This window comes from Cladophialophora immunda (assembly GCF_000835495.1).
Source record: "Cladophialophora immunda strain CBS 83496 unplaced genomic scaffold supercont1.6, whole genome shotgun sequence".
Taxonomy (NCBI): Eukaryota; Fungi; Ascomycota; class Eurotiomycetes; order Chaetothyriales; family Herpotrichiellaceae; genus Cladophialophora; species Cladophialophora immunda.
Window position 1 is genome coordinate 430,444 of NW_015622546.1, and position 12,234 is coordinate 442,677.

General features: G+C 54.0%; 2 protein-coding genes across 2 annotated transcripts; one reads left to right on the forward strand and one right to left on the reverse strand.

Annotated features, from left to right (window-relative positions):
* Window positions 1–112: 112 nt before the first annotated feature.
* Window positions 113–1,009, reverse strand: PV07_09806 (uncharacterized protein). Its single transcript, XM_016397096.1, has one exon. The coding sequence runs from the start codon at window positions 667–669 to the stop codon at window positions 256–258; it is 414 nt and encodes a 137-aa protein (XP_016244287.1). The 5' UTR covers window positions 670–1,009; the 3' UTR covers window positions 113–255.
* A 1,521-nt stretch (window positions 1,010–2,530) lies between these two features.
* PV07_09807 (uncharacterized protein) lies at window positions 2,531–5,081 on the forward strand. Its single transcript, XM_016397097.1, has one exon. The coding sequence runs from the start codon at window positions 3,002–3,004 to the stop codon at window positions 4,712–4,714; it is 1,713 nt and encodes a 570-aa protein (XP_016244288.1). The 5' UTR covers window positions 2,531–3,001; the 3' UTR covers window positions 4,715–5,081.
* Window positions 5,082–12,234: the final 7,153 nt, after the last annotated feature.

The window sequence follows — 12,234 nt, forward strand, 5'->3', positions numbered from 1 at the left end:
TACCAGTACCCAGAGGGTGCGAAAGGCATACTCTTCTTTTTATCCGACATTCGCAGGTGGACAGCCTCATCAGCCATCAACGCTTGCCATTTCCATACTGATGAATGTGTATGCCCTCAGAGCAATGTTGTTGAAGCGCTGCACAACACTCATTGAGAGGGAGGTCGCCTAGCACCTGTGTATATATGAGGCTGTTGAGCATGGAGTCAAGCTGCTACATTCGTCAACCCACTCGGCAGCAATAGTAGCAGCGCATTATTCACCATGAAGCAGATCACGACAGCAATCTTTGATATACGAACCAACATTGCCATTCACCTGGTACTGACAACACCCCAAAAAGATATGTCGAGCGACATGGAGATGCATTACCTTGAGCCGAATGTTGCCAGCTGTCGGAGCTCGCGCACTTTCGTCGCTGATCACAACGAGTCGAAATCCGAGCAACTGCTCCAGCTCATCCTCGAGGAGCTGGAATCGCACAACAAGTCCAAGACCGCTCCTGAAGTCTTCCGGATTAAGAGAAGGGACTTCGCCCAGGGACGGTCTAACTTGGCTCAAGTCACGACCAGTAGCAGCGCTGGTTCCTTGATGTCTCCCACAGGCTCGTCCAAAGATAAATTCATTCTTCGCCGCAGTCGTTGCCTTTGCGGCCTTTGGCGGGTCCATCACCTTTCAGTGCATTTTCCAAGCTGTCCCCGAGACGACCGAAAACCCGGCCTAACACCGGAGCATGCTCGGACATTCATTGCCATCAGCTGGTTACTCTTCACAATGGACTTGAGTCTGGCTAGTATCCTGCTCGCAGCAATGTACGTGCGCTAAGCCTGGTGCAAAAAGCGGCAAACCGATTCGGTGACGCGGTGGACCCGGGTTCGACTTCAAGTTTTCCGATATGTGAACCTCATTGCGGCTCTGGTCTTGCGTTTGGGGCCGGTGGCGGCGCTGGTGTTTGTAGCACTTGCTGTGTCAGTCTTTTCAGTCAGTGCAGGCAAGACGGCATTGGTATCAGTCATTGTTTTAGGGGGGGCCATCGTATTTTTATGGGCTGGCTTCTGCATCAGGCAAATCTGCACCAGAAAGAAGAGAGGACAAGATCCTGCCGCATGAAACTACCGCCGTATGCACCCAACCACAGGTGGGCATCATTCTCCAGATGTACCTTAGTCGTGTCTCAATTGTTCAGCCGTCATTATGATTCAGAATTTGTGACAACAGCAAAGGTGGTTTCATATCGTTTTCCTTTTGAAACTGAGACAGCAGGCGAGACGCAGGGGCGTCCTGTTCAGCCAGCGAAAGGGAGTTGTGGGAAGTTCCACCAGATGGGGTCCGGGTTGGATTTGAGCTTGGGCCAAATAGCGGGCCATTTTGCGAGGAGGGCAGAGAGTCCCTTAGCGAGGGAGCGTGGGAGGCGAGGAGGGCTCGAGCGTTGGCGGGCTATGCCGAAGAGAGAATCTGGACATGTGCTTCGGTAAGAGGCCGGACAGGCGAGGGTCAAACCACGCGACAGTGACTGTCTGCCTTTAGCGAGGGCGCTGGACGGAGGGAGAGCAAAAGGGGTCAAGGAGAGGTGGAGTGTGGGTTTCGAGAGATAAAGGACAGACGCTTGGTAGCTGGTACAATGATACTTTGTTATCTTGAAGGGAGAGAATGAGAGGATGAGTGTGTGCTGACTTTTGAGTTTCGCAGGTGGAAGTCTCGCTGTCCAGGGGATCGACCACTGCCCGAGGGCAACGTTCCTCGGCTGTTCATGAGTCGTTCAGGTGTCTGAGCGTCTTTGTGCTGTGCGGGAGATTGTCCAATTCCAGCCTTTTGTTCAAACTCTGTGACCCGTGAGGCATTGGGGGAAAAGGAGGGTCTGGTGGTTCCTCTGGGTTGTTGGCTCGAGTCCGTGCGCCCGCAGGCTTATCTCTACGTATGGGGGAGACTGTGGGAGGGCGAAATGGACACCACATGGTTCCTATTTGTGTTTTGTGCCTGTACCGAGTAGGATTCACCAGATGCGTCGCCAAAAGAAGCACAAAGACGTGTATCCTCCCTGCTCGCTCACGTAAATGCTGAGGAAATGCGAGTGAGTATCTGGCAATGCGGACTGGCGGGTGGGATGGCGCAGCTCACTGGCTGCCTGTAACTACGGGTGGGCAACAGTGGGCGCCTGGAGGTGCCTACAGATGCAATCATGAGCCACTGATAAGGGCCCTACAATCCCTACTGGGGCCTCTGGGTGCCTATAAGCGTTAGTGAGTTGATTCTTTCTGGTGCCCCGAACACTTGTCACTCACTCTCACTCTCGCTCGCCCACTCGAGTCCCTGCCTCCTCCAGTCACATCTCGCCGTCGACCATCCCACTCTCACAGAGACACACACTCTGTGCCCTTCCCGCGGTGCTGCCTCGCTACCTGCCACCCTCGGTCGAAGCTAGCAGTAAACGAACTATCCAGCGGGCCAGGGACTTTACTCCGTACTTTTACTTATCAGTTGCGCCACCGTGCTTCGGCCTCTGCCACTCTCCACTCCCCACCGCCGGCCTCTCGTTCTCACTGCCTGCGACCAAGATAACCACCCTCCCGGCCCTCCAAGGGTCCCAGGCCGCTAACTCCTCTACACTCCGTTCTCGACTCCAATCTGTATCTCGCCCGGTCATGGCCCTTGCGCCCATCCATCTGATTGCGTCCTTTTCCCACTGCCACCACCCTCTTCGCCCTCTGCCACTACCAATACGGCGCTACCAGTCGGCTCTTCCCTCTACTCCAGCTTGAATAGTTGACGCTTTGCTACCACCTCTGCGCCTCCCTCCGACGTCTGCTACCACTCCTACGACTCGAGCTTACCTACCTGTGCGCCCAGCGTCGTCGCTCTATCGCACCTCGACGTCCCATGGCCTTGGTGCTGAGTTCCAGAAACCATCCGCCTTGACAGTTGTTCTCGAAGCTATGACGAATTTCTCGAGTCTCCCACCCTAAAGCCCGAATCAATTGCCCTCTTGGCCAAAGAAAACGGAATGGCCGTCATTGAATTTCTCGAGCGTCGCATATACCACGATGACCCGCCCGCATACCAGTCGCGGGTTGAGACGAACCCGACACTGATCGTGTCTTGGTGGTGCACATTGTTTTCTCTCACGGCCATCCTGATCCGTGTTTTGGGACGATGGGTGCGCACCGAAAGACTGTTTCGGGAAGACTGGATCATGTTCTACAGCATCATTCCCCTCATGATTCGCATGGGACTGGTCCATGTCGTTCTAATCTGGGGGACCAACAACACAACCACGGAAGGACTGACCTCTTTGCAAATACACCATCGCGAGATTGGAAGCAGATTGGTCCTCGCGGCTCGAATATTCTATGCGGCGTTTATCTGGGTGGCCAAACTGACCGTGCTCGAGTTTCTCAAGCGCCTCATTGGAAAGTCGTGGGCCAAGTCGTACGAAGTCGGACTCCGATTCATTTATGGCTTCCTGGTCGTCACCTTCATTGCCGTCGTTATCGGTACCCTGTCCGAATGTCAGCCTTTCTCGCACTACTGGCAGGTCGTCCCAGATCCCGGGCCTCATTGTCGAGAAGGACTGGTCCAACTGATCGTCATGGGAGTTTGCGATATCGTCTCTGATGTGGTCCTAATCGTTTTCCCCATTCCCTTGGTCTGGCAATCCTCGATGCGCCTCCGCAAGAAGATTTCCCTCGTCCTTCTCTTCCTTCTGTCAACCATTCTCATCGCTATCACCGCCTATCGAGTTCCTTCTACCATCTCACGACGCTCCTCACAGCAGTACCGGTCGCTCTTAGCGTCACTGGAGATTCTGGCCGCTGCAGGGGTATCAAATGCTATCGTCATCGGCAGCTTCATCCGTGACAGAGGTGTGAAGAAGGCTAAATTCAGAGCGGCGTCCGTGGACGACACCAGTTCTCTCGGTCGACAACCTACAAGAACCCGGACGATATCTGTCACTCAACACCATTGGGGTTCCGATGAAGATCTGGCCAGAGGCGTCGGCGTCGCACTACCGCCGATACTGCGGAGCGGCACCTACGTGGAACCCACGCCTCGTTTGGCCGAAGTGGCTGTGGTGGCTCTCCCGCAAAAGTCCTCTGAGGTCCATATGGAGCCCAGCGACCAAATCCGACACGCTCCATTCTCTTCGAGATGGAACTTCGCCGAGGCCTCTCGTTCCCGCAGAAAGCCCTCGCTGGACACCCTCAGCAGCAGCTCGACAGCTGATATTAAATTGCGCGATTTGAAACTGCAACTTGATGAACCGCGCCAAAGCGAAGGCGGCAACGACTACATAGAAACCGACACACCAAGCAGGATGGGTTTCTTCGACGTCGGCGGCCTTGTCGATCAGCCACCCAATGAGTCACCAATGTCTCGATCTCGCCAGGCGTCCATCCAAGAAGTTTCTCGTCGCTTGTCCCAGCCCCATCCGCATGGAGTCAGATCCGGCTCGAAAGCCTTCCTCTCGGACATCGGTGGTCTGCTATCCCGACCGTTACGGATACGCGAAGAGGAGGAGCTTCATTCCACGTCAACAGCATCCCCGAGGCATGCGAGTAGTCCTGGTCGTTCGCCTATGAGATCTGAAAAGAGGAAGTCGTCACATCGGAACCGCTTGCCTTCACAGCAGGAGGAGGATATGGAACCTATTCGACCGGCGCGGCCCAGTGGACCTGACGACTTGGATATCTCGGATGCTGGTGGGTTACTACGATGACATCTGCCTCTCTAGTTGACACTCTGAGAGGCGGTTGTCTTTGCGCCTCTGCGTTGTTTTCTATGATTTTGTGGGAAGCCCGTGGGATTGAGAGCGAAAGATGGCTGTGAATACCAGGATTTGATGGGGTTTTCAAAACTTTGAGATTTTATGCATATACCACTGAGCGATGGCGCTGGGGAAGGACTAGGTATGCATGTGGGTATTTACAGTGATCTGATTGACGTAATGATATCCCGTGGGGGCATTGGACAGGCCATGGTTGATGATACTGGGTTTTGCTACGAGCATGATGATACTGGCTTGGTTGACAGCCACATATTTTTGCACAGTGATGAGGATGAAAAAATACAGCTATTGACCTCCATCTCGGATGCTTTTGTCTTCCTGTACACCGGCTTTTCTAATGCTGTGCTCTGTCGAAGCTATCCTAACTAACCATAAGTCAGACGGCATCAACATCTCAGAGCATTCAGAAAGTTGCAGCTGGTCAGAGAAGGCAAGGCTGAACCGGGCAGCGCGCAAGGCTGAAGGGGCCCGAGTGATCGACGGGGAAACTTTCCTGCGTGCGAACGTTGCACGTCATTCGGGACCGCGGGAAGATGGGAACCAACACGGCGATGAAAATACGAAGATGGTGTGGGTGAACGAGACCCTGATGACGTACGCCGCGCTGAGCGGGGCAGTGCCAAGCTTTGGAGAGGCCGAGTGTAACCGAGCTCGGAGAGTCGAAGCCCGAGCCAAGTCGCACACTAGTCCGGTTCTGGACAGGATGGTGCGTTTGCGGCACCGTACCAAGTTATTCTTTCTTCCCAGTTGCTTTTCTTCCACCCCGTATCCTCCCAGGGCCTTGCTCGTTGTACCTTTGACCGTGCTGATACACCTTTGCTCCCTTGTGCAAGAAGTCGGCCCACAGGGCACGCAGCTTTCACGAATTGACCCTCTCCGACCCCACGCAAGCCATGCGAGAAAGTCCAATGCGTCGTGACAAACCGTGATCTGCGGAATGTATCTGTCGCCGTAGAACGAGGCGAGGACTTAGAGGAGCTCGCGGTCGAGGCGTGTTCGATGCGAAAGAAAATGATCCTGGTGACACGGCGCACCCCCGACTATGGCGGCATGGTGACGAATCGCCTCTAAGCCACGGCATATTTGTGGATTGCTCGCAGTTCATCTCCGGCGTCCATGTCCTCCCTTCCATCACCCTTCAGGCTTGAAACCGATAGGTGTAAAGCGTCTCCATCTTCGTGTGACACTCTCTTCGTGACAGTTACCAGCCCTAACCCGACGGGTGAGTTCATCACTCAAAGCTTCGTCCCACGGAGAAAGCAAACGCGGACAACCCGCAAGGCGAGGCGTGGAGCAGACGCGGTGCCTGATCGTCGGCATGCAGACATTGACCGATGATTTCTGGCCGACAGGGATGTGAGAGAGGCAGCGCAAGGAAACGACGCGCTCCTATTGCAGAGCATTCCTCGAGGTCCGCTCGCATGTGCGCGCGGCATACAGTGTTTCTGGAAGTCTAGGAAGACAAAGGGTGCCGCGAGGGGAACTTTATACCACGGCGCCGTCATAGCGCCTTGGCCGCATTCGGGAAGTCGATGTACCTTCTTAGACACTCGCACCAGACCTATTCCGGGAAATTTAGGAGAAACATTGATTAGCCAATCTACACCCACCCCCGGGATAGGTCTTGGTGTATCAGCGTCCATGGTGTAGGGCCAAAAGTTGGTAATGATGCTTCCTGGTGGCCGATTTGTGGATGACTTGCAAGCCTTCGCACGCACGGCCTCATGACAGATCCATTTGAGAAGACTATCCGCTCGATGGACATACAAAGTCCCGATGACGGGGGCATTCTTGCTTCCATTCGGAAGAACTCAAACTGTAGGTGGTTTGGTCTTGGTCCACAGCCTGAGGCCTCGCTTCGTGTATGGGGATGCATGCATATGCTGACGAGAAGTCCATTCTCGCCGAGCTTGCCGGGCTCTCAGAGCCGATGATGCAGGTCTTCTGGGAGAAGAGGGCATTTGTCGAAATGGTCTATCTGCAACCGTGATGTTGCAGTGGCAGGCGCCGTCAAGTCATCGGAATCAACCTATATATGGCTCTGCCCCTTCGGAGTTGACTGAGACTTCTCCGCTGATGGACACGCCATCCAGAATAGCAAAGTTGCTCCTTTGAACATCATACCAAGCAGCATCCGCAAGATTGTCAGAGATGGCATCCGAAATTCCCAAGACCATGAAAGCGGTACAACTTGTAGGGGTAGGTTGATCCCTGCGCAGCGAACGCCACCCACGACTGATAAGTTCTCAGTGGAAGAAACCATACGAACTGCATGAGATACCAGTCCCCAAGATCGGTGATAGCGACCTGCTTGTCAAGGCCGCTGCAGCAGGCTTCTGCCATACCGACTACCAGGTCTGGGAGGGCGTATACCAGTCCCCGACGCCAATAGTGCCGTCTCACGAACCGGTGGGGACGATTGTCGCTGTCGGGCCCAAGGTACAAGATAAGTGGAAGGTTGGACAGCGTGTCGGCGCTCTCCTATTTCGTCATCAATGCCACAGCTGCCTTGGTTGCAAGGTCAACAACGATATCCGGTTCTGCGAGAATATCGATTTTGCGGGACTGAAGGCTGATGGCGGCATGGCGGAGTACTTCATTGCTGATGGGAATAACTCGGTCCTGCTGCCAGATGAAGTGGACTTTGTGAACGCTGCTCCGTTGATGTGTGCCGGGGTAAGTTTCGCCATATACTGCCACGAGCTCCTCTTCACGCATATTGCTTTGATCGTGATGCTAAGCCTTGTTAGGCGACGACCTGGGCTGCCATAGAGGCATCGGGAGTCCAACCTGGAGCCCCCATTGGGATCGTGGGGATTGGCGGACTGGGCTCTCTGGCAGTTCAGTTTGCGAAGGCGCTCGGACACCCCACAGTCGCGATTGACAATCGCGAGGAAGGCAGAACTCTCGCCAAGGAGACGCCATTGAAAGCAGACTTCGTGGTCGACTTTAACGACAAGGACGCCACGGATAAGATCAAGAAATGGGCAGGTGATGGAGGCCTTCCAGCAATCGTCATCACCACCGACAACAACGATGCCACCAATTGGGCGTTGTCCACCTTGAGGCCGCACGGAGTCGCCGTGCCACTCGGCCTGCCTGTGCCCAACGTCCAATTCGACTCGTTCGCGCTGGTGTTCCAGGAATTGACCCTCAAGGGGTCAGTGGTGTCCACGAAGGAGCAGGCCGCAGCGATGATGAGGGTGGTGGCCAAGCACGGAATTCGGTCGCATGTCACGACCATCCCGCTCGAGAAGGTGCCAGAGGTCTTGCCAGAAGCGTACCTGGACCCTCACCTTAAGGGTCGCCTCGTTGTAAAGATCTCCTGAGAGATTCTTTGTAGGTGCATCATTGCTCAACAGCATGTAGGTCGGTCTTAGCCTACCATGAATGAATGAATGAATGTTCCAGGCCAGGGATGGACTCTTCCTAGACTTCTTGGATAGAATTGGCGCCGAGAAGCATAAATAGGCTCGTTCGAGAGACCGAGGTAGGGTGCCAAGATTTCGGGCTCAAATCTCGCAGGTATATAGCTTTGAATGCCCCAAATTTCCATCACAATCAGTCCAAATCAACTCGACACTTTGGCCGAGTGGTTACGCTGCCCTGCTATATACCATGTCTTGGTATAAGCGGTCCAGGCAGTCTCTTCGGAGGCGCAGCTTCGGTATGTAACATGCCTTCACCAACTAGAGTCATAAAATTTAACAGCCACCCAGAATCCTGCAGGTGTCGCAGTCAAATCTTTTTTTTGTGCTCCTTTTTTTTTTGGCCGCGGGCAAAATCAATCGTGCGAATCTCGGTCTTGGCGCAAAGTGGGGGTGCTGACAGATGTAACAACGAGCCGCCACCAGCTGCTGAGGTACCCGCCAAACCCTGAGACCGTGCCAGCCATCTTGAAAGACATGCATACACCTAAATAAGGGAGGCTTTAGTACAGTACTATTCCCATCCTCACCTTGTACACTTATATCTACGCTCCCGAGATGTTTCCTATATTCTTAGGATATTTATTCCCAGATGTCTGGACTCTACCACTGACTGCCCTGGTCGAAAGCGGGTATCTATCATTGCATTTATGCTTACGCTCAGAACGCAATTGCAGTCAAATACCAGCACGAGCGCCAACGTCTCTGGCCAGGCTCATCATGTCTCCAAATTATGAACACACGCGTTGCTGATGCAGTCGATGGGTAAGGAAAACAACGCATTGCGACGACGAAGCTTGCTAGCCCCGCCTTGGAATTGCCAGAGTCGCCCAGAGGCGTCCATGAAAAGGATAAAGGCGTACCGAGAGCTACAGGCGGCAGCAATAACTACCAGGCTTGGGCCAGTTCTCAGCTATAACCGATTTTGCGAGGGAATATGACTTTCCTCCCCTCTTCGGGTCGATCCAAAAAGATGGCGCTCGAGAGGATCCTCGCATGCAGAATGATGTTCGATGGCGCGACCTCATGTCGCACCCTCCGCGGTTCTTTCATGCTCAGCGGACACACCCTTTTCCTGTCGCAAAGCAAATCAGGAGAAACGGTGTGTCCTAATTCGCTCGCGGAGCGGCACTGAGCAGACCCGTCGGTTCCTCCCAGCAGTGCAATCGGCGTCGAAATTTCGGCGCCGAATATTGGAGAGTCCAGGGGGTCGGGAGACGAAGAGACCGATCACTGAGAGCGTAGAATCGACGAATTCATTGAGGATCATCATGCGTGCCGGCGGGTCTTTTGCTTGGACTTCTCATTGAAGAGGTTCTGGGAAGCCTCAAGGGAAGCCAGCCGAAATGGGACTTAAAAAGCGGCTCTCCTAACTTCCGATGTATTTGCGATCTCTTGTGATCGAAAGACTTTCAGTTTCTGTAAAAAGATCGCCCATTCTTCGAACCGGGCCTTGGAACAACTTAGAAGAAAGTCCCCCAGCGCTGCTAGAGCTGCAAAAAACAATATGGCCACGACCAAGAAACAGTACGACGTGATCAGCCCGTGGAAACTCGCCCACGTCGTCCTCCGAACGACGCGCTTCCACGAGATGGTCGACTTCTACAAGAAGTTTCTCGGCGCGGAGGTTGAGTTCGAGAACGAGCGCGCCTGCTTCCTGCGGTACGACGACGAGCACCACCGGCTGGGCATCATCACCTTCGACGGCATGTCGGGCGGCGGCCGATCCGCGCCGGGACTCGAGCACATCGCATTCACCTTCCACGGCCTCGACGACCTCGTCACGGTGTGGGAGCAGCGCAGGGCGCTGGGCATCGAGCCCGTCTGGTGCGTGAACCACGGCGCGACCACGAGCATGTACTACGAGGATCCCGACGGGAACAAGCTGGAGTCGCAAGTGGACAACTTCGACGACGTGGACGAGCAGCAGAGATTCATCGCGTCGGCGGACTTCAGGGAGAACCCCGTGGGCACGGACTTCGATCCCGCGGAATTGAAGAGGCGAGTCGAGTCGGGGGAGGATCACGCCTCGATCAAACGGCGTATCGAGATTGGACCTCGTCCTTTTCCCACGATGATCGGCGCAAGGCCGTGAGGCGATGCATGGGAATGATATTGAGCGGGCTCTTGTGTTGATGTCGGGGTCAGTGGACAAGGCCGCGCAAACCAGGTCTCAGCTTGTTCAATGAGGATCGTTGCAATTCATGCCGTCAGTCTAGATATGGTATCATGCCGAAACCAAGACCGTTTCCAGAATCTTTGCAACGCTGTTGCACAAATAACCAGTCTGCCATTTCCATTCTTGCCCCCGAGCTGATCTTCTTCATAACTCATAACTGTTCAGGTCGTCACATTTAGTCTTCCTGTCTGTATACATAAGAGCCTCTGCAAGGGAACTAGGACAACATCTCCACATCTTGGTTGCTTCTAGCAGGTGTCACCATGACTATAGAATGGTAAAGGCGAGTTGTCAACGTAGGTGGCCCACAAAGTCTTCAATTGTCTGACTTCGTTGAAGTCAAGGCTCCTCCTTCTTGCTTGCCTTGACAATTTCGACCTGACGTCTCAATCGCCAAGGAGCATCGAACTTGTCCATTCTCAACTCCAAAAGCTGCATTTGCGTAGGGTCGGTGACTTCTGGCGAGGACATCTTGGACTCGAGTTCCGCCTTGGTCCGTACAATCGCGCTCGCAGTCGTGGGGGTTTCGGCGCCAAAGAAGTCGAGCATCGATTGCCAACGCCATTGAGCAATGTCATGGTATGTCTCGGTTGGTTTGTGGATCGTACGCTCGATCGTGTATCCGTCATTGTTGATCAACACACTGTGCATGAAGAGAATCAGAACCATGAAGGACACATAAAGACGTGCAAGCCAGCCCGTCCGCACTCACATGATGGGTTTCAGTCCGGCTCTGATCATGGTGCCGATCTCCTGGACGGAAAGCTGAATGCTGCCGTCTCCCACGACAAGAATCAGGCGTCCGCCTGGTGTATTGCTCTCCGTCTCGATTTCTCGTTGTGCGAGCCCTGCTCCTGCACAGCAGCCGACGGAATAGCCAATGCAGCCATAGTAGACCTGGGTGATGTAGCGGACGTTGGCAGGGAACTTGGCGTCAGGCATGCCAAACTGCGCGGTGCCTGCCTCGACAATGAGAATGTCGTTTGGGCGCAAGAATTTCCCAAATGATTTCCAGATCCACGCTTGTGTGATGGTGGGATCTGAAAACTCGTCCACCGGTAGATTTGGTACCAGAGCCGGGATATCGACCGAAGGCAGTCTTTGTGAGGTTGCTAACTTTAGGAGTTCCTTCAGGACTGGATGTGTTTAGATTTGACTTTGAACAGTTTGTCTGGTCACTTACCCGTCTTGATATGCGTACCTTCGAATACCTCTCCAAAAGCCTTGTGGGAAGTCAGCTCCGCAAAATGCCAGGTTTCCATGCTCAGGACATACCACACATTGATAGGGATCAACTGAGATTAGCCGCTTCCCCTCAATCGCTGCTGAAAAACCGCCGGTGTTAGAGTCCGCAAGCAGTGGTCCCAGGTGAAGAACACAATCGCTTGATTCTACAGCTTCTTTGACCCCCGGATCCGAAGTGCCACCACTGTAGATACCGACGTACATGGGATGTGTCTCGTCTATGGCTCCTTTGCCCATCGGGGTGCAGTAAATGGGACAATTGAGAACGTCAACAAGCGGCCTCAACAGATCGAGAGCTCCGTGTCGCGTCGCCAGCACGTCGACTAGAACGACTCTGTTGGGAGAAGTCCGTAGAGCGTCGAAGATATAGGTGGAAGCGGCCTCATTCATCATTGCGGACTGCGCGGGATTTGGCTCCAGTTTCGACTCTGGCTCTTTCACGAGGGCGTGAGCGTAGTCCAAGGGTACGTAAATGTATACGGGCAGCCATTGGTTCAAACACTCTCGTATAGCTGTCTGTGTTCAGGTCAGCCGTGGTGGTGAATGGGTGATGACTCCACGATACCTACATCAATCAATCTCGGTGCGGTGTTGGTGTC

Coding starts and splice junctions, on each gene's coding strand:
- PV07_09806 (XM_016397096.1), bottom strand. CDS start 669: ATGGACCCGCCAAAGGCCGCAAAGGCAACGACTGCGGCGAAGAATGAA.
- PV07_09807 (XM_016397097.1), top strand. CDS start 3,002: ATGGCCGTCATTGAATTTCTCGAGCGTCGCATATACCACGATGACCCG.